The following is a 24,092-nucleotide window of genomic DNA, read 5'->3' as shown; positions in this document are numbered from 1 at the left end:
AACTCATAGTAATATAATAGTGGATAATCACGGGCAGTGAAGAAGATTACTACGCAATGCCTGACTGGCTAAGACCTGGAGCCGCTCAACTCTGTACAGCTCATCCTATATGGGTCGACATAATGCCGTGGTATGTTCAACACTTCAAATTTTGTCGCACTTCACTTTTTCTATACCTCACGTTTGCTAGCACATGCTGAAAGGCTCTAGGCCTAAGTCGCGAGATAGATTGTGCCGAGACGCACATTATCACGATAAATTTGAGGCCCTCAAAGGAAGGGCCAATGAGACAATATCAGTCAATTGGCCTTACAAACCGGAAGATACTCTGATCCAAATGTCACCCACTGAATTTGCAATCAACCCTGTATTTACTACTCATATTCGAACGCTTAGCAATTGGACTTACGGACCAAGTTTCCTGAAGGAGTGAGTGCATACGAAGTACTGTGTGCCAAGAAGATCCGTGCTAAAAGAACATTCAGTTATCCCGACTTTGAGGGCGAGGTCAACATTGGACCGCCCCGATTAGTGCGCTGAATTGATCATTCGCCCAAAAAGAAGGGAACTAGCGTCGTGACAAGAGGTTGCCTTCATCGGAAGGAGAAAGCGGGATACTCAATGCGGGGTGCCTTCGTTCTGGCAAGAGCTCTGATTAGCTGAGTTCTGCGCGTCGGGCAAGTCATTCGATTCCAGACTCGTTTGACTCGTAAGCGGCCCAGCCTGACCGAAGGCACCGACATGCAGCGGCGGTGGCCGGACTGCCAACAACACATCAGTGTTCCACCGGGCAGCGGTTTACAATGCCCAACCGTCGACTATATTGCCTTCTTATCTACTTCGCATCTACTTCACATATACTTCGCATCACCGTGCTGTCCAGCATCTCATAGGCAATCATGGGTCTATTTTCTTGTCTTGATGAGAGCCGAGCTCAGCTCTGGGCTTCCTGGGGCTGGTTATCACTTGCATTTTTCTTACTGATATTTGTAAGTGACCCACGAATGGTAGCAGAGCAGGCTGACAAGAACCTATAGATCACGACTCTTCTCATCAGCCATGTTATTTACAATCTGTACTTGCACCCATTGTCCAAATTCCCTGGTCCGTGGTATGCTGTTGTTTCAGATGTAAGTTTACAGTCGATACGCTGGGGAGACTATTGATTTTCACAGATTTTTTACGCCCACACCACCATCAGTGGGTCCGGAACTAAGGCTATGAGAGCACTTCATGAGAAGTATGGTGTGTACCATCCACTGAACCGACATAAGTGTTAGGCTAATAGTTGTTAGGTGAGGTTGTTCGCATTGCTCCACGTGAATTGTCTTTCTCTTCAGCGACTGCCTGGAAAGATATCTACACACAACGCAAGTCGGGCAATGTCTTTATAAAGGACAAACAGTTCTATATCACCGATAATGCGTAAGAAGTGAATTCTATTGGCTGGATCAGGAGTGCTGAGTGAGACACAGGCTTCGTGCTCCGCATATAATCAACACCATCAACGTCGAGGAGCACGCAAAAGCGAAGAAAATACTTGTTTGTCTCATAGCACATTCAATTGAACCTGTCTGACTTTTCAGTCCCATGCATTCTCTCCCAAAGCTCTACTTGAGCAGGAGGATATGATTTTGAAGTATGCGGACATGTTTATGGTGGCTATTGCAGAAGAGTCTTCCAAAGGTTCTCTGAATCTCACCGAATGTTACAACTGGGTTACGTTCGATAGTAAGTAGACCTTAGGGCTTGCTGCACACCTTCCTAATTCCAATTAGTCCTCGGGGAACTTGCGTTCGGTGAGCCCTTCGGCTCAGTGGAGACAAGGAAAACCGATGAATGGATCACCACGATCCTAAATATGGTGTTCTTTATTGCCTGGGACTCTGCGATCTATCGCGTATCCCCGAGGCTGGAAAAGTTACTGGCGCTTATCATCCCACCAAAGATCAGACAAGGTGCCCTTAATCACGTCATGCAATCCAAAGCAAAAATCCTGGCTCGAATGAGGAAAGGCGAAGGGGTGAGAAGAGATTTTTGTTCTTATATCTTTAGAATAAAAGACGACATGGGTCTTAACGATTGGCACATGGCTGCCTATAGCAATGCTCTGATACTTGCTGGCAGTGAAACGTCAGCAACTGTCTTAAGCGCGTTGACCTACTTCCTTTGTAGGACACCACGTGCCTACGAAACGCTAAAGAAAGAAGTCAGGGCGAGGTACAAATCTTCGAGCGAGATCACTAGTTTGACGGCAACATTTCCATACCTGACTGCCGTTATTCAGGAAGCGATGAGAATGTATCCTCCGGTACCATTTGGGATGCCGCGAGTGGTTCCAAGAGGCGGCGAGACGGTGGATGGGCTCCTCATTCCGGGAGGAGTGAGTCTTTTCGCTATTGGAACTAATCAATTAAGCTGAATTCTTTCTAGACAACTGTCAGTGTCCATCCATGGGCCGCGACTCACAATACTAGGAACTTCCAAGATCCAGATAGCTTCACTCCTGAACGTTGGCTTGACTCGGGGAGCACAGATAAAATCTCGGCCAGTAACCCTTTCTCTCTTGGACCGAGATCTTGCATTGGACAGAAGTACGCCTTTCAAATGTTGTTCTGCCTAATACTGACTTGAAAATAGCATGGCATGGATGGAGCTGAGAATATTGGTCGCAAAAATGGTGTTCTTGTTTGACTATGAATTGGTTGATGATACACTTGACTGGGTGAGGGATTCCCCTACCTTCATTCTTTTCAACAAGCCCAAGTTGTGGACCAAAATTACGCCGAGGGATGTTAAATGATTTTTTACATGATTGTCTGAATTCTTCTAAGTTTAGATTTCGAGGTGTTTCTAGGCAATAAAGAGATATACAAAATTTTGAACTATAAAATTCAAGCTGTCATATTTCAAATGATACTATTTAATAGATTCCATGTGCTACGTAGCTGGAATAATAATTCGTCTCGTCGAGTATTAAGATAAGGGGAGAATTGGAGGGTCTGAACTTGCGAGGATGGTCTTATGGGGCGTCCATGCCGAGTAAAGTATTTTGATCTATCAGATTCAGAAGCTGTTCTCCTCGGCGAACACATTCTTTACCACCGCCGGACTGGAATCACAACTCACATGATCGAAGAAAGTTGTATTTCTGAAAGCACCATAAGACATCGAAGAATTATCCCACTCGTGTAACTGCATCCATTTATGAATGATCGGATTATGGCACCCAAAGAGTTTCAACCCACAACGTAAAGCACTGAATGAAGTAAGTAAAATTAAATTTTACTATTGTTGTGAATAATCTGATATTCCTCTCGGTAATAGTGTCCCCTAGGAGAAAATGTCCGTGTCCCGGTTCCCCGAAAATGCCCTCTACCCTCTCTAGTGCAGAAAACAAAATCTTGATTTGTGCATCGCAGGACTTTTGATCCGGAGCAGCGGCGACGCCATAGAAGCAACTATTAATATCGGTCTGAATCCACCATTGGTCTCCTCGACCGCCGATCTCCAGGAAGCAGGGAATCAAAGATTTCCATATGTAGTTAGGAAGGAGTCGCTGGGTACGATGGCATGCGAGTTACTAACTTGATGGGCTTCCTTAGTAGTTAGTACGCAGCTGGGACTCTCGGGTTTGAAACTCTGCTACGTTGGTAAGATGAGCACAGTTTACATTGCGAACGTCTACAAGGACCCGTGTGCAATACCATCTTCCTGTCTTCTTTGATATGGTGCGGGGTTGTCTATTAACCTTGTCCAAACAAAGGGTTTTCCAATTATGCCAGCCTTTGGCCCGCTTTGAATTCTATGCTACTCCCAACTAAGCGACAAAGAACGCCAGAGGCATCAATCAGAACCCAGTCTTCGTGATTCAGGCCTAAAAAGTTAAAACCCATCACAGAACGCTCTGACCATTTGGTCGTGGAGGCCTTACTGATTAGGTAAAGTGGGTCAAGGGCCTCGGCACGACCAAAACAGCCTGGCGTGCGAAACCAGTTGCGAAATTGCGATTTTTAAGTTTTGCGAGAACTATGATTCAGGGACTACCAAGTACGCCACGATATCTTATTTAAATTATAAGCCCGCTTATAGAACAGGGAGCAGCTCTCGGTTAATTTCAGCCCACGTGCTTGCTTCTTAGAAGCGTAGTTATAAAGTTATTCTAAGAACCATTTTTTATACCTTACTCCTCAATTTTTAATGAGCTTTTCTAATAATTTATAAACTCTATACTTAATTCTTATTTAAATTACTAGTCTTTATAGAGGATTAAAAGTGAGCAAGTCTTAGTTAATTTGAATTTGATTGCTCTTGTTTCTAAAACTGTAATTATAAAGTTATTAATAAAAAGGGCTCTTTTCCCTTCTCGTAACTTAGAAACTTTAAGCAAGTATAATAAGCAAATAAGACAAAAATTGCTTTTATTAATAACTTTATAATTACGCCTCTAAGTAAGGCATATATAGGCTTCAATTAACCGAGAGCTGCTCCTCGTTCTATTTATATAAGTACTAAGAGTTCTATTAAGAATTGAGTCCTTTGTGGTTTACTTCGTATCCATTTCGGGTTCTACCCCTCGCTTCGAAATCGATTTTCGCACTAGTTTCGAACGCAGCTGAAACCGGCACTTGGCTAGCGCAAAAGGAACACGAAAATCTCTTAGTCTTGACAAATACTTTATGTGAAGTATCATGCGATATGAAAGAAGCACAGGTATCTATTCTTGTGTTGTAGTGATTATTAAATTCCAGGGAGACTTTATTGCGGCTTTTTGAATACGAGGGAACGATTCCGAAAAGGTCTCGCTTAGCGGAATGCCGATTTTCAAAGCCGGTCTGCCTTCGCAAGGTAAATGTTGATGGTTTGTGACTCGCTCTTCGAGCAGTGCAGCGGTCCTGAAACCCCTCTGTATCTAATCTCCCTTCCTTGCGACAGAAAATGTGAGCCTGTGTCATGGATTTCGTGGGAGACTGCTCCAAGCCGCGAGTAATGAGCTCGTTTTCCTTGCGAAGAAGTGCCGGTGTAGGTTGTGGTAAAATGCCGACCAGTGACTGCCGAGGTCCCATCCGTTGGCAACGTGACTCCGCATTTATCAAGAATGTGGCGCCGCCTACGATACTTTTCTGGGGATATTTCACTGAAGGCGCCTCGCCATTTTTTGTTTTTTTTGTTTTTCGCTCCTTCCTTCCTCCTTGCGATCCCAATTTTCTAAGCAATAAGAGCACAAAATGTCATTCTTTACATATATCCGTCTCAAGGCAGTCGCTACTTTCCTTCGATTCGGCATACCAGCTATACCTAAGCCACAGACTGATGGTGTTCTTCAAATTCCATCTCGGGATGATGGCCGAACAATCAAAGTCTACGTCTACAAACCAAGCAATCCACAACCAGGGCCATCTCCTGTTCTCCTCAACTTCCACGGCAGCGGCTTCATTCTCCCATTACATGGCAGTGATCAAGTCTACTGCCGCCGCATCGCAGAAAACACTCCATACACAGTGCTCGATTGTGCATATCGCTTAGGCCCTGAATGCCCATTCCCTGCAGCACCCAATGATGTGGAAGATGCCATAAAATACGTCCTTTCACGCCCAGAGGAATATGATCTCACTCATGTGTCAATCGGTGGCTTCAGCGCAGGTGCAAACATGTCACTTGCCCTCGCTGGCCATGTATTTCCGCCGAAAACCTTCAGATCAGTCCTAGCTTTCTACCCTCCGACCGACGTCTCCGTTGACCCATACAAGAGAGTCCAGCCGGAGCCAGCTCCGACTAATGTCCCGGCATGGATCGTGGCAACGTTCAACGAGTGTTATTTCAAGGGCCAGGACCCTAAACACCCGTTGCTTTCCCCGATGTTTATCGATGCGGCGAAGTTTCCAGATAATATCTTGATTATCACGTGCGGTCAGGATCCGTTGGCGTTTGAGGGCGAGGAGTTCGCAAAGAAGCTGCAGGATGGAAAGAGACATGTGGTCACCCAGAGAATCCCTGGCGTAGGACATGCTTGGGATAAGCAGGTTGAGGCAGGGAGTGTTGCGGAGGAGAAGAGAGATGAGGCGTATGCTTTGGCGATCGAGATGCTGAAGAGATAGGCCACTGTAATTTAGAACAAGCTTTCAGATACTGTACCGACTCTCACAGCCTTGACTAACGAGCTCGATTCCGCCAACGCATACAAATTTCGCCCAGTTAGCTTTCGCTTGATGATGGTAGTATATTTTACCTTCCAATCTCGCATGCAAAGATCCCTACCCTGGCAAGAGAGAGTTGCCGTGCAACGTAAGCCACCTGAGCGAGTTATACCGATCTGCAAGGGTAACTACCCTACCCATCACCACAAACACCACCAATATCTCCTCCCTCTGTCGATTCCTCTCGTAACAGCCATTCAAACGACTTCTTGGCGTCGTAAGGGCCGTGACCTCGCAAACTGAAGTATTTGGAAGCACCACGCTGTAGCCCCCGCCAACTCGGTTGCTCTTTCGGCAGCGTTGCGTTATGTTCATTACCTCGAGGCTCTCGACGACAAAGGGCGTCGGCTGCAGCCACAACCCTAGTCTCCCCTTTTCTGCTTTCCCCATCCAACCTTACCTTAGGAGCCAACAGAGGGGAGGATCTCCTAGAACTTTTGTGATCTCTAGAGTTACTAAGGTTCAGACACGGAGACATTGCTGTGGAGGACCCAGAAAAGCTACAGAAAGACGGAGTTCTCCTTCGGAGATTGAGGTATGGGGTTACACTCCGACTCTGCCCTCTCTGTCCTTCCCTAATTATCATGGCAGAGCGCGAACGGGCGCGCTTGATCTCGGCGACCTTACGCCACGCCTTGAGGTAGCATCCGCCGACAGAGAAGCACCGCCTCAGCCATCCTCCTCTGCATCCTCTGCTACGGCAATATACGAGGAGGAGGAAGAGTATATCCATGATCTACAGAAACAGCCCTGCCGCGCGGTATCGGTACGTGTGGGGGAAGGCGAGCATTAATGGCGCGGTTTAAATGAACATAAGTAAACCTTAAGTTAAGGCGTTTGCGATTTTTGGTCTGGGTTAAAGAGTGCACCGTATCAAACGCAGCAACGACGGACTCACCGACGCTCGCTGAAGCCATTGTTGTGAATAAAGATGTCCAAGCTGCGAAAATGGCCGGAAGGTTTTCAAGAAAATAAGCAAGTGCATTATCTTCCACCAGGCTGCTAGCAACGTTACGTATCTGACCAGGCATCAAATCCTGTTTGATGCTCATCGGGAAGAGCGACCTCCTTCACCTTCTCCCTTTCTGTCACTGCACTGTTCACCAATCCCCTCGTTTAGTATGATATCTGCACTTCCAAACCTGGAGCGACCCATACACGGTCCCAAAATTGGTTCGTAAGATTATTGCGGGTCGAGAAGGAGAATCCATTCCTTCTCTGCCGACGAAGGAGGCAGCTATAGAGTGAATGCCATACGCGCATTAGCTGCCAATATACATTAATATGCACACATTGGTACATACAAAGTAATATATACAAGCACTTGCCACCGCCTGCTGATTTCGGTTAGTGTAGCCCCTAATCGACACCCTTAATCGACACCAGAGGGCGGGGGACGGGTGGGGGGATCGTTTTACTTTCCCCTCCTCTCCCCCCGCCCCCTTAAATACTCGCCTAACCTCGCTTATAGCCACCATTCGTCAGCGTAGTTTGCTCAGCTACCAGCAACTTGGACGCTCATAATAACAAATACACAGAACAAGATTGACGGCGAATTGCTGGCTGCTGTGGAATTCCTTACACCAAACACGGCCGGCTACGCAGCCAAGTTCAAAATCAGAGGCTTCCTAACGGAAAGCGTTGTTCTCGCCTAGCAAAGTGGATTTGGACACTGCTTTCAAGCATGATTTGCATGATCCTCTGTAGTCTCCTTCACCTTTTGGCGCACTCAAATGTGGGAGATGCTTTTCATTGCCAATCTACAACTGCATGAATCCACCGAATATTATGAGCACTTCGTGATCCTTATGCTCTGAGCCAAATGCTCTCGACTTTCCAAGTCACTATTAATTCTTAAATTCGGTCTCATCTCATAAAGCCTCCAACAGATTCTTTGACTAGCCTATCTGAGGCCAAAACCTAATCCCATTGACGGCGTCGGCGTCCACCGGGCCGGTATCTTCCTAACACTCTTCCCCCCTTTCGCTGCAATGTAAGATTACATTCCCATACAACCATAACTCAACCCCTTAGGAACCCACTCGTCAAAGAGCTTCCCCAACGGGTAGGAGTTGTCTGCGGGTCAAAAAATAGGGCAGGCTCCGGCGCTTCCAGGGGATTGGGTAAGCTGCGTACAGTCGAACAATGCCATCTCGTGCTCGGTGAAGCTGATAGAACTTCTTGCGGGTCAGCCCTAAGCAGATAGAGCTGCCGAGGGAGGGGCTCTCTTGGAGAATCTCGAAGAGCAGGAGGTGGGTTTCAGGCGGGATGCTTGGCAAGGACTTGGATGTTTGGGAAAGACTGGGTTGGTTTGCGAGAAGTGCCTGCTGGAGCATTGTATTTAGCAACAAATTTACGGGACTATGAAACCATTCGGCAAAAAATAGGGAATGAAGGTAGCGTACCGCTTTTGTACAGTACCCCTTTAGATAGGCCATTAGCCAAAACATGTTACTTGGTAATATCAAGTGTGGGAGCGTCACTAAAGTCGTGGGCTGCGAAGAGAGGAGCATATCTGTTCTCGCTAATGAGCGACATTGTATGGAGATGGTAATCTTCTATTGATTATTGTGTTATTGCTGGAAGAAGAGATTGTTCTCATGCTGCCTTGTCTTGCCTTTCCTTCCGTTTGCATTGAGCTTGCTCACTAGTTTGTGTTTCGATTTTAGAAGAAAAGGAAGAGGTTCGAGGAGCTCTACGTTTATACATGGAAAACCTCAAAGTTGGGGGTCTGGCTAAATATCCTGTGGCTATTTACCATAGGGTTTTCATGGCCTTCAGTGATCCAATCCGAGCACAAATTTATAGGGGTAATTAATCCACTTGCACTCGAAATTTGGACCTTTGAATACGAGGTGAGCTAATGGGAATCTTTGTATATTTGCAGACGAAATATTACAAGATAGAAAGCAAACGCATAGTGATTGATCCTAACGTGACTAGTGAATTAGGTGTTAGTTAATAGTTCTGATAATGTTTGGTGTTTGCGAAAGAAGATGCTTTGGGGTTACACAGGTCACGTTAACAATTTGGTAGTCCGCGGAGGCGAATCAGGTGATTAACATCCCACAACCCGGATTCAACTACTCCATTCTAGAATATGCAGTTGTGGTATTTGTGCTCTTCTTAACTACTCTCACAAACTCTGGCTTTGTCTTAGGTTAACTTACAAACTCATTAAGAAGACCAACTTGACGAAGCGCAGTCGAGAGAAACCCATCATGGTTGACGCACTCTCTCTAACCACCTTTATTTACTGTTCTCGGATTCAAAGAAAAGAGGAACTGGTAACACAAGTCAAATAAAATAATAGAGTTTCTCTACCAAATCCTGCTCGGGCAAGTTGGTATCTTACAGTACACTGCAGCACTGGCTACTTCGTGTAATGTGATTGGAAAGGTTAAAAAGGACGTAACGTTTCCATTCCTGCACGTTCGGGCCCTTTAATAGGCTCGAACGAGCTTACGTGATTCCACGTGGAATTAGATTACATACAAAAGCATAATCAGAAATCATATCCTCCCCTACTTAAAAGCGAACTTACTCCTGAAGTTCGTACGAAAAGAGAGAATATTAAAACCATTTGCCATAATTCTGTATTAATCGAATTCCTTTTTATAAAAGAAAATTGCAAGGCTCCTCAAATAGCTTCCTTTTATCCCAAGGTTCTTTCGTCCGAGGGAGTTCTTGCTATTACCCCTTCTATATACTAAACCGGATAAAAAGGGTCTATTTTCGTATGTTTTTGACCTGTACCCTACTCGTACCTTTCTTTTCTAGCTCTTGCCAGATTCGTTCGAGTATAACCAAGGTTCATTCGTATTAGGAAGGTTCGTTTAAGCATATTCCAAGTAGTTCTATCTTAGTAATTCCCATTAAACGGGCTAATTAGAGCTCTGGAAATTCGCCCAAGCGAGTATAAGAAAGCCTCCTTTACTTATTCGTAATCCTCCCTCCTTTCTATTAATAATCTCCATACTACTAACTCAAGTCTTTGTGTTTTGGTTACTTTACAAGTCTTCCAAGATTTTCCATATACTATTCCCTTTTCTTTTAAACTATTTCCTAGTTTAATTACTTGCTCGTATCTACTTCTCACCTTCTTCTTTCTTTCCTTTTAGCTTCTGGCTTTTGGCTTCGTATATAAGTTAGTACTATAAAGCTTCTTTACCTTTTTCTTATTCTCTTGGTTTATATCTATATTACTTTTATAGCTAATATAGATATTGCTTCTAGTAGTTATACTACAGGTTTTGAAGGTAGTAGTTCTGGTAGTAGAGGCAAGCCTCCTTATTATTCTAGTATAATTAGTAGATATAAGGATTCTATAAGTTATATATTCTGGTTCCTTATTTAGAACTAACTTTATATAAAGAGAAAGCTAAGCTAGTAAGAAATCGAGATTAAGACTATCTTTCGAATAATTTATTTAAAGGCTTCTTACTAGCTTCGTATAAATATCTAAGTTTATTAAGAACTTAGCTAGTATAAGAAGAAATTAATTAATTTCCGTAATTATTCCTCTATACCTAAAGCTAGTTTTCTTTAGATTATGGGACTAGTAAATAATTAAAAATATACTTAATATAAGAGAGAATTAGGCCTATTCTCCTAATATATTTCTTTTTACGAGTTCTTAAGTAATAAGGTTCCTAATTCTCCTGCTAATTTTCCTCTTCTATTTGGTAGCTCTTATATTAATTATTATTAGAATAGCCAAGGTTCTTTATATTCTCTTTATTCGGGTAAAGATATATTTCTCTCTTTAATTTTTCCCTAGTTTAGGCTAAGTTCTAGCTCTAGCTTCTATTTCTTCTTATTATATTCGTATGCCTTTATACTAAAGCACTTTATATAATTATACTCGAATTAGATTCCGGTTTAATTTAAATATCCCTAATAGTATTAAAGTAGCTATAAATAAATAATAAGGTATTATTAATATTCTTTAATATTAAGGAAATCTTCTTGCTTTAGGTTATGTAATTCCTAATATTAGGGAAAACTCTTCTCCTAATAATAATAATAGTTAGGTTATCTCGGGTAATAAGAATATATTTAATTTGGGAAATCTAGTAATAGGTTCTTATTCTTTTTAATTATAAATAGGCTCTATTTCCTAAATAGAAATAGGCAGACATATCTGCTTTAATTTAAGTAATTTCTAATTAGGAGAATTCATGGCTTTTATAATAGCTAGTTATTCTTATAGCCACGTTTAATTTTATTCTAATAGATCTATTATAAATATATAATCTAGTAATATATAGATTTAGCTATTATCTTATTCGGGTACTAGAAATTATCCTAATATTCCTAATTCTCCTTATTCGTAGCCTAGATCTTTTATAAACTTGGGTTCTTATTCTAAATCTCCTAGATTCTTTAATTTTAACCGCAATTAAGCTCCTAAAGCTTTATTTAGAGATCCCTTAATTTGTTCTTAGTACCCGTCTAGCCCGAGTAATTAAGGATCTTCCTTATATCTATAAGCTTTTTCTAATTTATATAAGAACTTTAAAACTAAAAATAATTAGGATAATTATTAATCTTCTAGTTCTAGTTCTAGTAAAAAGAAGTATTATTAAGTATTTATATACGAGATTAGTAAAGAATATATTAGGGGTTTTAGGACTTTTAAAAAGTATACGTATAGTACTAGTAAAGAATCTAGTAATTAGGAGAGTAAATATCTGGGCTAAAGGCTATTTACTTAAAGTTCTTGGGTTTTGCTCGTAATAATTTCTTATAAAAAGGATATAAAATAGTCTTATAGATATATATAATATCTACTTAATTCATTATATAATTTTTCGTAAAAGAATAAAGTTCTATATTTTTCAAGTATTATAATTAGTTTTATTCTTATTCTTTACAGGAATTAAGGATTTCCTTAATTTATAGCTTATATAAGTTCTTTACCTAGTTTCTTTAGCTAGGAGAGATTTTGGTTTAGTTACTTATATATTTAATAGTTCTTTTATTACTTTAAAAAACCTTTTTAGGCATTCTCTTTTCTTTTTTATTAGTTATAGAAGCTTAATTTTCTTAGCTTTATTTAGAATAATTACTATTATCTTAAGAACTTTATTCGAGAACTTCTTTTCTATAATAGGCTTTATAATTATAGATTCTGGTATCTAGCTTAGTAAAACCAAAATATTATATATAAGTAAGTATATAATTTTATTCTTCTATATAAATCTATTTCTCTTTATTTCCGGATACTTTATTAATTTATTAATTAGGGGCTCCAAATACATTCCAAGAGAAGTTACTATTAGAATCTATAACTAGCTTTTAAGTACTTAATTAAGGCTCGAGTAGGCCTATTTTAGAGAGATATAAAAAGATAGGGAAGCTAAAGAAAAAGAGGATTCCTTAACTAATTCTCGCTTAGCCTTTTTTCTTTCTAGCTTTTCTTTATATTTTATTCTTAATTAAAGCTTATTAAAAAGAGCTTAATTAATATAAGTATTACTAAGTTTTCTTTTTCTTAATTTAAACTAATCTAGTTTCTAGATTAGAAGATCTAATTATTCTTATTTATAAAGAGTTTCTAATTTCTTATAGAAATATATAAGAACTTTTTCTTATTTAAATATATCTTAAATATCTTTTAAGGAATTAACTAAGTTATAGAGTTTATATAATTAGTTAAAGTTATATATTATATTCTAATTTCTAGTTTCCTTATTAATCGTATTTGGATATAATTATATAAGTTAATTTCTATAAATAAGAAATTTAAGAATCTTTCTATAAGTATCTTATAAATCATATATTCTAATTAGAGTAATAAGTATAATCTTATAAGAACTAAATTACTTTAATTTAAATTTTAATAGGGATTTGTCTCATATAAGAATATAAGTTCTTACTAGAATATTCTTATTTTTCTTGAGAATTTAATCCCATATAATATATACTTTAATAGCTCTTTTTACTAAGAACTTATTATATACTAGTCAAGCTTTATTTATAGTAATATATCTAGTAATTATTTCTTCTAGATAAGCTTTTTAATTATTTACTAGCTCGGCTTTATTCGGATTTCTAGGAAGTCTTAAATTTACTTTAAATAAGAAAAAAAATAGATTATACTTACTAATTAAGTAAATTCTAATTTATATAATAAAGAGTACTTAATATAAGTACTTATTCCAGAGTATAATTAGCTTATTATATAAATATTATATAAGTATTTTCTCTAGTATTCTATTAAATTACTTAATTTTCCTATTAGTTTATAAATAATATAAAGTAGTTATATAATACCGGACTTTTATTATTTAAAGAAAGATATTTATAGTTTCTAATACTAAGTTAAAATTATTATTTATAAGAATCTTATTTAGAGTTCTATAAATAGTAAAAATCTCTTCTTAAATAAAATTTATTATACTCTAGCTTATAGTATCTTTTAGTACTTAAATAATAGGCTAGCCTATTAATTATTTAATAGCTATAATAATTTATTAGTTTCTAGAATAGGTTCGGGGCAGAATTCTAATTAAGTTAATTAATTATTATTTAAAAAGCTAAATATTTTCTTTCTTAAGAGAGTTTTAAGGCTCTTTATTTATTTCCGGACAGGAATTCTTTACTATTTAATAATTAGGATATATATAAATTTGATTTTAGATATCTTTCTTAATTAAGGGCTACTAAGCTCTTAAGTAAAGAACTTTATTTAATCTAGGCTAACTAAGATATTTATATTTCTTATAAATTTATTTTATATAGGATCTGCGGATTAGTAGGCTCAAATAAGATATATAATAAGATATATAATAACTAGTATTAAATATTTTATATAAGAGCAAGCCTTACTCGAGTATAAAGCTTAAAGGCAAGTAGTTTTAATTATATAAAACTGCTTTTCTTAGCTTTAGGTCTATTAGTTCTATACTTGAATAAAAATACCGGATTATGGCATCTTTCTATTTTATTTTATTAACTAAATAAATAGAGTTAAATTAGGCCTAATAAGCTTGGCTAGTTCTAATAAAATCTGAGTAATAACTAATAGTATTAGGTACTATTATTTCTAGTCTTAGTTAATATAAAATATTTAAATTATATATTCTAAATTTAGTAATCTAGTATACTAGTTATTTAGAAGAAATCTTAATATTCTTGAGATATTTCAAGCTCTTATAATTTATAAGAATCTTTATATGGGTATAGTTATTAATATAATATAATTATATATAAATAGTATACTTAATAGCTAATAGTTCTTTCTCTTAAACTATATAGTTTAATTTCGTACCTTAAAGTTTTCTGCTATTAAATATTACCGGGTAAAAAAGGCCTTATTTATTTGTTTAAAGTAAAATATAGCTAATAGTTTATTTAGAAATATTAGTTTTAATAATAAATAATTAATACTAGTCTGGCTATTATAGGATAGGCTTGCTTATAAGTCTATTCTTGAGAATAAGAAAGGCATATTAGTATTTAGCTATCTAAGTTATTAATTAATTCTTTTATTTTCGTAATTTTATATCTATTTCCTTAAGTAAATTACTTAGAGAAATAATAATAGTAATAAAATTACGTATAAATCTCCGGTAATAAGAGACTAACCCCAAAAATTGTCTGACTTTATAAACATTTATAAATACTAGCTATTTTTCTACTAGCTTTATTTTTAATTAGGAAATCTTAATAATTTTATTTCCTATAATATATTTATAAAATTCTATTTCTAAAATACTAATTATATACTTACTAGGCTTAGTAAAGAGCTTATTCTTTTCTAGCTTACTTAGAACTTAATTTAAGTAATTCTAATATTTCTTAATTAAATTAGAAAAAACCAGAATATTATTAAGAAATATAATAATAAAGTAATTAAGAAAAAATTAAAAAATAATATTTATTAGTATTTAGAAAATAGCCAAAGTATTTATAAGTCCTATTAGTATTACTAGGTATTTAAACTTGCTAATTTATATATTAAAAGCTATATATAAGATACTAGACTTAGTATTAAGAACCTAGTAAAATCCAGAAAGTAAATTAAACTTGGAAATAAACTTAAACTTAGAATTCCTAATTTAATTAAGATAATCCTGAATTCTGGGCAAGGGATAAGTATTCTTCTTTATAATCATATTTAAGTCCCGGTAATTAATATATATATACTAAGTAATATCTGACCTTTTTATAAAAAGAATAGGTATTTCCTAAGAACTATTACTTATTTAGATTAACCTCTTCTTAAGTATTATAGTAATTTGCTTGGTTTATTTCTCTAGCTAAGATTAAGAAAGGAAATAAGCTACTAAATTAACTAGCTAGGTATCTCTAGTATTAATTAAGTATTAGATTACTTTACTAAATAATAAGTAATCTAGTAAGTCTAAATAAAAGGCCTTTATATATTTCCGGATAACTTCCTTAAAAAGAGCAGGAATATCCTTAAGTAAATTATTTAGGCTTATTTAATTTTCTAAAATCTGGGGCCAAATAAAAAACAAATTCATAATAAAGCTTTAGGTTTTTCTAGCTATTTTATAAATACTTTTAGTTATAATAAGGTTAAGCTTTATAACTTGGGCTAGTTAATAGTAATCCTAATTAGCTATAAGTAAGTAAGTTCTCTTAAAATCTCGGATCTAAATAGTTAAATAGAGTTAATTAATATAGGAATTAAAGACTTATAACTAGGGTATTTCAAGTATAATATTATATTCGTATAGTAAGTCTATAGTTATAGCTTATATAGAAAGGTAATAGTATCTAATTTGGCCGAGAATAGTAGTAGTAGCTAGTACTTCTTTTATCTTTTTATTTATAAACTCAATTATAATAAGAGAAGAAAAAAAAATAGGTTAATTTTATTAATTTATAAATAAAGTATTAGCCTAATTATATATAAATCTACTATTAAGTAAATACTTGAAAGTAGTTTTTTATTAGTTATAGGTAGTAAATATAAGTAAATTATTTCTAGTAATATTAAAAGAAAATAGTTTCTTAAAGAATTTATATAAGAAAAAGTTTTTAAGCTTTAGCTAAGAATAAACCTTAGTTATAACTAAAAGAGCCTTGGTTTCGCATAATATAAGCGGCTCTAGAGTATTTTTATACGCTTATTAATTAGCCCGTACTAAATTATTTTCTAATTAAGCTAATACTAGAAATAATTCTAGTTTCCCGAATAAGAAGCTTTCTTAGGTAATTATAAGGTCTTAGAGGCTAATTACGAGGTCTTAAAATAAGAGGAAAAGTAATAGTCTTTACTTCCGTATATAAAGCAGGCTTAATTTACTAAGTACTAAGTCTTAAAAAGCTTAGGGCTCTTTTTCTTATTAGGTATAAAGAAAGTAATATAATTGAGTTATTTAAGTTCTTTATCTAGCCTTGGCTAAGAAAAAGAAGGTTTGAGATAAGAAGTAGGGCGAAATCTTATATGAGATAAGCTATTCTTTACTCTAGCTTTCTTAAATACTCAGTTAATAAAGTCCGCTAGTATCTAGTATTTTACTAGGCTATTAATATTTAAATAATAAGTAAATATCTCAAATTTAATCTTCTTATTAAGCCCTTTCTTAAATTAGTAAAAAATCTTATAATTAGATAATTAAGGATTAAGGTATATAAGGCAATTCTTAAATACCGTAATATAGCCTTAAATAGAACTAGTTTACTAAACTTTCTTATAGTATTATTATCTTTTATTCTCTATATTAAGCTCCTGAAATTCCGTATAAATAATAGTAAAAAAACTAGTAATAGTAAAGAGAATAGGATTACTCAAAAGAATAGTACTTTTCTTTAATTATATTTATTACTTTAAGGCTTTTTCTTTAAGTATATCCGAGAAAAGGGCTAATACTTATTTTTTGGAAATCTTAGCTCGAGTAAGGGTTTAATATTTATTAAGTTATAAGTAGGCTTCTATAGTTTAAAAATAGGCTATATTATTTATTTAATCTTTATTATACTTAGAATAATCTCTAATTCTTATTCTAAAATAAAATATATATTTGACTATAGCTTTTCCGGACTTTATAGAGGCTTTAGGAAGATTTCTAGGCCCAGAGGTTAAGGGAGTAGATACTTCTTTAGTAGTAGTAGTATTATCTAATTTAGAGATAGCTAGGGTAATTAAAGTTTAAGAATAAGCGTTTATAGCCTGGATTAAAGAAATAAGCTTTGCTTAAACTTGGGTAATAAGATTATTAATAGCTATATTAGTATTTTCTTATATATTATTTAGAACTCGGGCAAGTTCTCAGATATATTTCTGTAAGTTAGCTATAGCTAAGAAAAGATCTCTAAATAAGCTAGAAATATAAACTATATAATTATTAAGTATATTAATAATACTAAGAAAACTAGTTATATAATCTCGTAAAGCGGCCAAATCTCTATTAATAATAGCTTAGTAAGTAACTAAGCTAGAAACCTACTAGGCTATCTTATTTATATAAGATAAATACTCTTATAAGTTTCTAATAAGGTATTAAAATAGTTATATAGTATTACTCAGGGACTTTTCTTTAGTAGGGTAATTTATATCTTAACTAGCTCCTATTATAGTAAGATTAGGTCTTTTATTAAAAGATATAGTAACTCGGGTATAAAGAAATAAGTAATTTAAGAAGAGAAATAACTAGAGTTTATTAGTCGAGATCTGGATAGATTTCCCTTTTTATTTTCCTTTTTATAGGTCCCTAATTCGGTCGAGTATAGAAAGCTTATAAGTTTAAGCCGAGAACTAGTTAGGTTCTCTGTAACTCGATTTCTGAAATAGAGGTTTATAACTCCTCTATTCCGGTAGTATCCTTATACGGGGTTTTAGTAGGTTTAGTTAATTTCTAGACTCTTCTTCTCCTTATTTGAGGCCTAATATTAGGATAATAGATTTCTCTACTTTATCTTAGTAGTCTTGGATAGGCCCAGGCTCGGCCTTATTCTACTAAGCTTTCTGCTCTATTCGGGTAGTAGAATTTCTCCAGGATTATTACTATAGAGTCTTAATTAGCCTATCTAGTAAACTCGTTTAATAGAGTTACTAATCTTTTCTAATATTTAGCTATTACTAGGAATATAAAAACTCGCCCGGCAAGTTCCTACTTTTCCCGAGATTAGCTTATATTAGGAGAGGTAGGCCCGGAGAATAGAAGCTAGTTTATAGTTAGTATATTTAATAGTCAGATGCCTCTGCTATATAAGTCAAATAAGTAGAAGAACCTTAACGAGATTGGCCGAGATTTTCACTTCTCATAGCTTGACCTATAGGGAGGGAATTACTTGTCCGACCCTCAAATGACTTTTCCAGAGAGGTAGTTATTAGAGTATATCCTTGTTTTATTATAATAGGTGCTCTAATTTCGGGGATAGCTTGCTCTAAAGCGAGGGGCGGCTATAGGGAGCATATTAATAATACTTGTTTAATATATCTCTCTGGAAACTCCGGAATAGAATTCTAGTATAAGGCCTCAGATAAAACTGAGCCCTTTTAAGGCATTACTACTATATGTGATTGGAAAGGTTAAAAAGGACGTAACGTTTCCATTCCTGCACGTTTGGGCCCTTTAATAGGCTCGAACGAGCTTACGTGATTCCACGTGGAATTAGATTACGTACAAAAGCATGATCAGAAATCACAGTAACAGCGACCCCACGTCACATGTCACCCTCCATCCCACCCTTTCCCGCTTCCCAACAATAACCCGAATAGATGAACGGGGCCGGCGTGCAGAATCAATTAATTTCTTCATCCTTGAGAAAGACGGCGAAGTCATTCTGATAAAGTGTGAAGACGTACCAGTCCCTACGGGCAAGATTCGGACCTCGGGGGGATGGATGGATTAGTCGTGGCCTCACAGTAATTCATCAATCATCAGGTTGCATCTCGCTGACTCGCAGCTGCTGGCTGACGCCTGACGGTGACATACAGTGATAGTGAGTGAGTGAGTGAGTGAGTGAGTGAGTGAGTGAGCAGTCAGTGCCTTGATCCGGCATCTGCGTCGTCCTATTTCGTATCCTCGGCGCAATAATTAATTAATGCTCACCTAATCACGAAATCGAGATGTCGAGGTTTTGGTCACCACGCATGTGCAAAGGATACGTCGATGGTCAGGTGTTACCACCCTCCCATCCCATCCGAGCTCACCAGACAAGAACGGGGTACGACGTAGTTATCGTCCTCAATGCGGTCGCATATGGGATCATGCTCTTGCTCATACTTCCACGAGGTCCGGACGTGGCTTCTGGCTGCCTCAACGAGGTCCAGCTGTGGCTTTTGCGATCCAGATGCAGCGAATGGCATGATCGTGGGGTCCTCCCCCTCCCAACGGGCCAGCCAGCCCATCCCCATCCCCATCTCCGATCGTTCCCAGCGCCCGGCATCCGCTCCCCAATACCGCTGCTGCCGCTTTCACCGACTCGACTCAGCGCACCCAAATCCGAGCTGACATGGTTGACAGCCATGGGCGCTCCGAGCCTGGACTGGGAATGTGATCTACACCCTTTCCGCATCAAGTCATCAGGAACAACAGATCATGACAGCGCGGTGGTGGGCTGGCCGTGATGCAACCATTACGGCGGGACCGCCTTTCGTCCCTTACTCGCATCTCAGCTGTACGGTAATCAATGTCCGAGAATCAGGATGCGCCTTTTTGCCGCATCTGCTTTGTAGGTGAGAGATATAAATAAAGGCAGTGTGTGCCACCCGCGGAACAGGATTTAATGAATGAATCGCGATCAAAGCTAAAGCGAAAGCGAAAGTCGCAAACGTCACACCAACGAAACGGAACCGGAAGGTCGAGCACGAACATCCCAACACACAACACACAACACACAAAACACGTCCGCACGGCAGACCCCGACCCAAGACCAACAAAACAAGGCTGAGCTGTCGGTGTCTGACTTATTACTTGGCTCGCTCCCGCCTCGCCTCGCCGCACGTCACCGACTTACTTACCTCGTTCTCCCGACCGACCTTATAATCCCGACTACGTCCTTTCCATCCAAACTCCTACCTCTGGTCTGATCTGATCTACATTATTTAAACACCCTCCCGTCTCCATCCTCACTCAAATAAATACTCAAATCCAAAACACTTCCATCACTTATCATTCGTCACACCCAAGCGAAAGAAAACATGGCCTCTCAAAACTCAGACAAACAGTACTACCTCATCACCGGCGTCCGCACTTCCTCCAACTCCTCCTCCTCCTCCTCTTCCAAGGAGGAACGAGAAGTCGACTTGCACGCGCAGTCCTGGAAACTGCCTTATAGTATCGACGATAAGGATCTGATGTTTGATGGCAAGCCGTTGAATTTGCTGTATGAGGAGAACAGATACGCGGTGGAGCACAGGCAGGGATCACGTGAGCATGTGAGTTTGCCCCTTTCCATTTTGGCCGAGTCTCTAAGGAATGAATGAATGCTGACAATATGACAGAGAGGACGAAGTCGGCAGAAGAAGTGAGAGGGATTGCATGTGAAAGGGATTTGGATTGGGTTATTTCTCCGGGTTGGGCATCACGTCGAGGTCACCAGACTGTCGTGTCACATGCGTGCATCACGACCACGACCACCAGCAACAAGAGAATATGAGAGATATTTGCTGGACCTACGGGAGTCGAGCGGCCACGTCGCCAATTGCCAACGGTCGAAGGGAGTTGAGAAAGTCAAGGAAGGGATCAGCGGTTCCACGCGGGAGGCATCAGGCGGCAAAAGACGAACAGAATGTTCAAGAGAAAGATTGGGACAGCAGCTGCAGAGCGTAGTACTCGGCTACACCAGAAAGGAGTCGCGTTAGAAGGACGAACTACAGAGACACGGGCCTGGGCAGTGGAGTCTGAAGGTTCGGGGATTTATGATTTTATGGGAACGGGTGGTTGGGATTTTGAGGACTCAAGGTTGGCGCATCGCGTTTGCTGCATTTTCAACCTGCCTAGCTACAGTACCTTCGCTCCACCAAGAAATATATCGCATTAACAACCCCTTCTGCTTGTGCTTCCAATCGTGATTCCTTCCTTCCTTCCCACACACTCATATGACAACCCCGCCCCTTACAAGCGAAAACAATCACAGAAACAGGATTCCTTCACTATCGGATTTACGAAATGCCATCATTCATCTGCACAGGAAAAAGTAGAATAGATACGCCTTTCGCCACCACAGTGGTGTCACTTTGTCACTCCACTGCTGACCAAGCCAGCATGTAGATCGCCCCGGAATTCCGGATGGGGCGAACCCGCTGGCTTAGCGGACATAGATCCGGTCCGGGATCGACGGTTATTGCGGGGTACTTCCCTGGTGCTCGCTTGAAGAGGGAATTGCTTTGTAGAGCCCGGGACGCCGGTTTTACATGGAATAGGACCTGTTTCTTGTTGGAGGTTTTACGAGGACCGAGGCGACGGGATATTTGGAGAGAAGAGAGGAGAGGAATGTGATTGTACTGTACAGTTCGCAGGTAGGCGGTACATTTGGAATTAGACTCAGTTGCTTTTACGCTCAATTCATCACTCATCCTCCATCTCCATGCTAATGTACATACACATCTCTGCTCCTTCTCCTACTTCAATCGTCCTTCAACAGCCTTCCAATTAATCACATCCCAAACCGCAGTAAAGTACTCCGCCTTGCGATTCTGGTACTGCAAATAATACGCATGCTCCCACGCATCAATGCCTAACAACGGCGTGAACTTGCCTACGACAGGGTCCTGGTTGGCATATGTGCGGATCAGGACTTGGCCGGTCTCGTTGTCCTTTACGAGCCAGGCCCAGCCGCTGCCCTGGATACCGGCGAGCGCGGCGTTGAACTTGGTCTTGAAGGAGGCGAAGTCTTTGTAGGAGGTTTCAATTGCTGTCTATTTCCCAGTCTCATCAGCCTCTGTACCATTCCAATGTAATGCAATTCAATGTTTGTGGGGAAATGGGAGGAAAGGAAGAAACAGACCTTCAACTTCCCCTCTGGCTCTCCACCACCACCCTTTTTGCTCGGCGCCAGGTTCTCCCAAAACAACGTATGATTAAGGTGTCCACCACCGTGAAAGTTGATCATCGGTTGCAGGGCGATGATGCTCTGGATATCTTGCTTGGATTCGGCGGCCGCCAGCTGTTCCGAGGCGGTGTTGTAGCTGTTGACGTAGGTTTGGTGGTGCATCTTGTGGTGCAGCTCCATGATCTTGCCGGAGATGGAGGGCTCGAGTGCGCCGTAGTCATCTGGCATCCATCAATCAGCAACGGAAAGGACATTGAATGAGAATGCGAAGGGGGCGCAGACATGGCAAGTCAGGAAGCGTGGCTTTGCCCCGGACGAAGCTTGTGCTTGCTACAGAGGCAGCTCTCTTTGCAGCTCCGGCTCTGAGCGCCGAGCGACCTACCGCTGACGAGCGGAAGAGTGTTGCGGACATGATTGCTGGTTCAATTGATGGCTTTTGATAAAGCTTCAATTAAAGTGTCGTGTTGGAGATGGTGCAATGGAGGGGAGTTGGAGTTGGAGCCCCAAAACAAGGTTTAACGTCACTGCCGGAAGCGAAAGCGCAGGGATCAGCAAGCCGAGCCGAAACCTCCCACTTCGCGTCTTCAACATCGCGTCTTCACCACAACTACAACAATCAATTGATGCCGCCCAACACCCTCTATACACGACGATAGCATCACGGTAATCCAACCCCTCAGGATGTCCTACTACGATATAGACGCCATCCTAACGGATAACCAAGTATCTCCTCCCCTCCCCTCCTCCTCCAATTCTAACAAGAAACAGAAAGTCCCCTGCACATTCAACCTCACCCTCCCCCACCTCGGGTATCTCGACTCCGCCCCAGGGCGCCCCCTCCCCTCTGGCACAAAAGTCGACCTCCCCCTCTGGCTCGCAGAGCGCCTCGCCGTCTCCCAACTAACGCCCCAAACCTCCCTCATAACCCTCGACCTGCCCCCCTCACTGTCACCCCGCGTGATGAACGCCCTGAAAGCCGACCCGAAGTCCGTCGATCTGAGAAGTCTAGCAGCGAACTTTTACGGTCTGGCGGAAAGGATACTGGACTTGTTTGAGGAGGAGGAGGTGTGTGATGTGCTGCTTGAGAGTTGGAGGGTTAGGGCCAGCGAGGTTGGGGATCACGCTGTGAGTACGAGCGGGGGGAGGAGAGGGGGTTGAGTTTTTGAGGGGGCTGAGTGAGGAGGAGAGGGTGCTGTTTCGGAGTGCGCATGATAGTAGTAAGGCGATGAGGGTTTGGATGGGGGAGATGAAGAAGAGATAGGAGGATGTGGGAGGGTGTGTCAAGTGGAGAAAGAGGTTGGGTGGGCTTGGAATGGCTGCATTATACCTGGCGTTGGAATGGCATGGTGTCTGGAAATGGATGATGAATGGCACACTGGACAGGAGTTCTCGCAGTTGCGTCTGCAACTCGTTATTTTGTGGCTTGGAGAGAACGATCGATCAGCAACGCTTAGTCTGATTCTAACATGGCGAGCCCGGCGATATGCAAAAATCGCTCTCGATGCAGCCAATGATGGGGAATTATCCTGCTCACCCCGTTCATTTGTCTTGTTGATGTTATCGAATTCCCCAGAGATCTAAAAGCCAGTGCTCACTACTCACTTCTCTCTAAGATCCCAAGCCACCATCCCCAATTGCGGCTTCACACAAGTTACCAACACCTCGCCCAAATCCGTTATCCCAGGAATCAAGTGAATCCTTCCCACCCTCAATAGTTTTTGCTGCACATCGAATCTGAAGTGAAGTCGGCCTAGTACATGGAGATTGTCCTGGAAGTCCGGAGTGAATCTGAAATCTGTTTCCTATGCCCGTCTGAACGCGGGAGGGCAGACCGAAGCCCATGCATTGGAGAGAAGTCAGCCAATGAATATTGGGGCGGATAGAGAGAGTAGTTTAAGCGAGCGAAAGAGACTGGCG

General features: G+C 39.6%; 5 protein-coding genes across 5 annotated transcripts; 4 read left to right on the top strand and 1 right to left on the bottom strand.

The window, feature by feature from the left end:
- Window positions 1-848: 848 nt before the first annotated feature.
- Window positions 849-2,803, top strand: K444DRAFT_586885 (putative cytochrome P450; the record flags this gene model as incomplete). Its single annotated transcript, XM_024877998.1, has 9 exons — window positions 849-989; window positions 1,038-1,130; window positions 1,176-1,245; window positions 1,296-1,425; window positions 1,476-1,542; window positions 1,587-1,731; window positions 1,779-2,383; window positions 2,434-2,594; window positions 2,641-2,803. The coding sequence occupies exons 1-9, from the start codon at window positions 900-902 to the stop codon at window positions 2,801-2,803; spliced, it is 1,524 nt and encodes a 507-aa protein (XP_024738995.1). The 5' UTR covers window positions 849-899.
- Window positions 2,804-5,136: 2,333 nt separating this feature from the next.
- On the top strand, window positions 5,137-6,206 carry K444DRAFT_611297 (putative esterase/lipase). The gene has a single exon (XM_024879916.1). The coding sequence runs from the start codon at window positions 5,229-5,231 to the stop codon at window positions 6,096-6,098; it is 870 nt and encodes a 289-aa protein (XP_024738994.1). The 5' UTR covers window positions 5,137-5,228; the 3' UTR covers window positions 6,099-6,206.
- Window positions 6,207-19,631: 13,425 nt separating this feature from the next.
- K444DRAFT_362174 (uncharacterized protein) lies at window positions 19,632-20,782 on the top strand. The gene is made up of 4 exons (XM_024872192.1): window positions 19,632-19,857; window positions 19,935-20,205; window positions 20,350-20,559; window positions 20,626-20,782. Exons 1-4 carry the CDS (start codon window positions 19,721-19,723, stop codon window positions 20,650-20,652), a joined length of 645 nt encoding a protein of 214 aa, XP_024738993.1. The 5' UTR covers window positions 19,632-19,720; the 3' UTR covers window positions 20,653-20,782.
- Window positions 20,783-21,491: 709 nt separating this feature from the next.
- On the bottom strand, window positions 21,492-22,654 carry K444DRAFT_611293 (manganese and iron superoxide dismutase). The gene is made up of 3 exons (XM_024879915.1): window positions 22,458-22,654; window positions 22,131-22,396; window positions 21,492-22,041 (listed from the first exon to the last, which is right to left on the bottom strand). The coding sequence occupies exons 1-3, from the start codon at window positions 22,585-22,587 to the stop codon at window positions 21,745-21,747; spliced, it is 693 nt and encodes a 230-aa protein (XP_024738992.1). The 5' UTR covers window positions 22,588-22,654; the 3' UTR covers window positions 21,492-21,744.
- Window positions 22,650-23,779, top strand: K444DRAFT_651974 (GINS complex, Psf3 component). The gene is made up of 3 exons (XM_024885753.1): window positions 22,650-22,898; window positions 22,944-23,285; window positions 23,326-23,779. The coding sequence occupies exons 1-3, from the start codon at window positions 22,857-22,859 to the stop codon at window positions 23,434-23,436; spliced, it is 495 nt and encodes a 164-aa protein (XP_024738991.1). The 5' UTR covers window positions 22,650-22,856; the 3' UTR covers window positions 23,437-23,779.
- Window positions 23,780-24,092: the final 313 nt, after the last annotated feature.

This window comes from Hyaloscypha bicolor, assembly GCF_002865645.1.
Source record: "Hyaloscypha bicolor E unplaced genomic scaffold K444scaffold_55, whole genome shotgun sequence".
NCBI lineage: Eukaryota > Fungi > Ascomycota > Leotiomycetes > Helotiales > Hyaloscyphaceae > Hyaloscypha > Hyaloscypha bicolor.
The sequence above is the reverse complement of the archived record's forward strand: the minus strand, read 5'-3'. Positions and strand labels throughout refer to the sequence as shown.